This window comes from Poecilia latipinna, unplaced genomic scaffold (assembly GCF_001443285.1).
Source record: "Poecilia latipinna isolate Pla-1442-1.1 unplaced genomic scaffold, P_latipinna-1.0 Scaffold2441, whole genome shotgun sequence".
In the NCBI taxonomy this organism is placed as follows: Eukaryota; Metazoa; Chordata; class Actinopteri; order Cyprinodontiformes; family Poeciliidae; genus Poecilia; species Poecilia latipinna.
In genome coordinates, this window is record NW_015115057.1 from 1 (window position 1) to 3,640 (window position 3,640).

At 39.2% G+C, this 3,640-nt stretch overlaps 1 protein-coding gene across 1 annotated transcript; it reads left to right on the top strand.

Moving 5' to 3' along the window:
* Positions 1-668: 668 nt before the first annotated feature.
* On the top strand, positions 669-2,508 carry LOC106937806 (noggin-3-like). The gene has a single exon (XM_015019513.1). The coding sequence runs from the start codon at positions 1,110-1,112 to the stop codon at positions 1,746-1,748; it is 639 nt and encodes a 212-aa protein (XP_014874999.1). The 5' UTR covers positions 669-1,109; the 3' UTR covers positions 1,749-2,508.
* The last annotated feature ends 1,132 nt before the right edge of the window (positions 2,509-3,640 follow it).

Sequence of the window (3,640 nt, forward strand, 5' to 3'; positions counted from 1 at the left end):
ATTGTCAGATTATTTGACTAATAATAACAAGACATTTTCCGGTGGAACTGGTACTTTCTCATCAATGTTAATGAATTTCTAATTTAAACAAGCTCCCACATCTTGCTGAAAAGTTACTTGTAAGTTAGTTTTGCCTTAAAATCTCAACTTAAAACACCTGTTTAGAGTTGCTTATGGCTAAATTAGGATTAGAGTGCGGGTTTTGATGTCTTCGATGTTTTTAATGTTTTTATCTTCACTTTTTATCTATTATTAATTTCTTTTTATTTTTCTTTCTAACTGTCTACGTTTTAATGATGTAACCCCCCCCCGGAAAACGTCCCAGTTAAACGACGTTTAACTAAAGTCCTACGGGGTTTAGAGTCCCAGTTGACGGCGTTTCAACTAAAAACCTAGAGGATGGAGTCCTTGTCAAACGGTGTTTTTGACTAAAACAGAGGGTTGGAGGCCCAGTTAAACGACGTTTAACTGAAGTTCTAAAAGGGTTTTAATGTTTTTATCTTTTTTTTAATCCTTTTCAAAATCTCTTTTTTCTCACTGTTTATTCTGTCACATGCTGTTTGCATTTTAATTATGTAAAGCACTTTGAAATGCCTTGCTGCTGAAATGTGCTATGCAAATAAAATTTGATTGATTGATTGATTATTTTAAGAGTACTAAGATATTTGCACGAAAAAAAAAACAGAGCAGAAAGACACTTGGTAAGACTGCTAAACGACCCCAGACACACCGAACATCAACTTGTTTCCTCCTCCTTCCTGATATCACTGAGCGGTTATTGCCGCTCTCTGCATCTTTATCTTTTCATCGTTCCCCAAAAAGAATCCGCCACCGCCGGTGCGTAAAGTGCGCGGAGGTGTGGCTCGGTTTGGATGACATCAGCCTCCTTCTGCCGAATATGTGCGCGCAGCCGGAGTCAGATCGACTCAGTTCGGCTCCGGCAGGACCCTGGAGCCGTCATGAAGTCCGGAGCCCGGAGCTGATCCCGGACTTAGTCCCGCCTGGAGGTGGGTTGAACTCCCTCTTGGATTATCTGTCTGTTTGTCTTTTGGTGGAGAAGACCCGGAGCTCTGCTGGGGATCTGTGGCGATCGGAACCAGACAGGGGGCATGGATCCCTCCCGCTGGCTCCTGCTGTTTCTCTCTCTGGCGCTCTGGATCCAGGACGGGATGTGCCAACACCTGAACCACTTCATCCGCCCCATCCCCAGCGACTCTCTGCCCGTGGAGGTCCTGAAGGAGGAACCGGACCCGCAGCTGGACCCGAAGGAGAAGGACCTGAACGGGACGGAGCTCCGGAGCCTCCTGGGGAGCCATTTCAATCCGGACTTCATGTCCGTGTCCCCGCCGGAGGACCTCTACGAGGACGACCCGGATCAGAGCCCGAAGCTCACCGGACCCATGCCGAAAGAGATCCGAACCCTGGAGCTGGAGGTGCTGTTCGGCAAGAAGCAGCAGAAGGCGAACCGGAAGCTGCGCAGGATGCTCTGGGCCTACACGCTGTGTCCGGTGGTTTACGCGTGGACCGAACTGGGCTGGCGGTTCTGGCCGCGCTACCTGAAGGTGGGCAGCTGCTACAGCAAGCGGTCCTGCTCGGTTCCGGAGGGGATGACGTGCAAACCGGCCAAAGCGACTCACTTGACTTTCCTGAGGTGGCACTGCCCGCAGAAAAAGGTTCCGCAGAGGTGCGCCTGGATCCACATCCAGTACCCGGTCATATCCGAGTGCAAATGCTCCTGTCCGAACTGAGGGGAACCGGCTCCGGATCCGGATCCTCAGAACTGTTCAAAAAATCTCAGAGGAGAATCGCTCTCTACGTCTTCAGATTGCTGTATTACTTCTGGACTAAATTTTATAAATGATGGTCAGTTGTATATATATATATATATATATATATAATCTCTGCTCTACTGTATTAATATAAGTCATATGTGTCTGTTTCTTATTTATAAGACTGAGTTAAACTTCAGTTTTCAGGAAAGTTGTCTCGATGAATTTTCATTATTTGCCTCAAGAAGTTCAAAACTTGGAATTAATCAATGAATTCCTGTTTGAATTGAAATGTTCTTCCACTGTGGGATCAGAAGATGGTCAGAAACTAATTATTTATCACCAGGCTTTATTATAACTGGATTACTGAACTGTTCATGATCACACAATTGCAACATCTGGTTCTACAACAAAGCTCCTATTTAGTTTGAGAAGGACAACGCTCATATGAATCAAAATTGGAATTAAATGTAAAGAAATATTTTGATAACATTTGATCTATTTTGGCAAAACTGTGGTGGTTTAAATGCAATAAAAGAGATGACAATCCCCTATTTTTATGAGGCGAGGGGGGTACTTAAAAGAACTTTTAGAGAGAGATGTGAATTGTTTACAGTACTCCACATTTTTACAAAAAAATAGAATCTTGATATTTGTACAAAAAAAGACACGTTTCTGTCATTTAACTTGTAAAATACCAAAAGTTCAAATTTCTTCAATAAATGTCTTTATAACTATCAGTTGGAAAGTTGTCTTGTTTTTAGCATTAATACAAGTGACTTAAATGCCATTTATAACACAATATTTATGTGTCTCCAAAAGAAACATGCTATTTTCTCATCTATAGTTGTTGCGTTACAAAAGAGAATAACTTTTTTTGTTCTTTAAATTTATTTTTATATGGCAACAAAATGTTGGTCTGAATTTGACACCAAGCAGGACTTAAGCATCTTGGGGGGGAAAATAGAAGAACCGTGAACCATAAAAACAAAATCATTTTTAATTTGAAACTAATAACATTTTACCCTCCAGAGCTTCCTTTCTGTAATTTTCTTCTATTTCCAATTTCCCAAACTTGCAAAAACACCAATATAATATATAAAAAAATTGTTGTCATAGATACAATAGTTGTACTTTCTTTCCCTTTTTTTCATGTTTTCAGGAGTTTTCTCAAATTCCCCAGACTTTGTTCTGTGAATTGTTGGCACAGTTTATGTCCCACTGCAAATATTTATACAAATATTGCCCAAATTATTATTCATCTAAAAAAAAGAAAGAGGTATTCAAACCCCAGTGTTTCTGTAGTTTTACATGCAAAATCTAACTTTAGGATTCAAATTTAGTCAAATGGTTTTTTTGGTTTTTGTTATCTGTAGGTATCAAAATTATTTTTGTGGTCCAAATATTATAGTGCCAGTGTAATCACCCATAGAACAATTGCATGTTTATTCTTTTTTTTTTTTACTTAAATGTTTGATTCTCGCCGAAAAACATTTTTTTGATCACATATTTATACAGGATTCTATATGAAAAACTGAACACATTCAGGCAAGGTGTGCTCAATGTTGATATTTTACTCCATACTTTAGTTTTTTTTTTCTTGCTTTAAAACAGCCAGCAGATTAATTGATTAATAATTAGTCCTGCACTTTGAACTAATAAATAAATATAATGCAAATAAGATACTACTGGTTTCCTCTTTCATCAGAAACTTTTTTGTGAAATGTGAACGATTCCTTCAACAACGACAAAAAAAAAAATCACCTACTTATATGTAGCAACTTCCCTGAGGCACTCCATCTGAAAAAAAAATGAAAAATTTTTTTTTAAGAAAAATATACAATTTTTATATTAAGTATTTTCATGGTAGG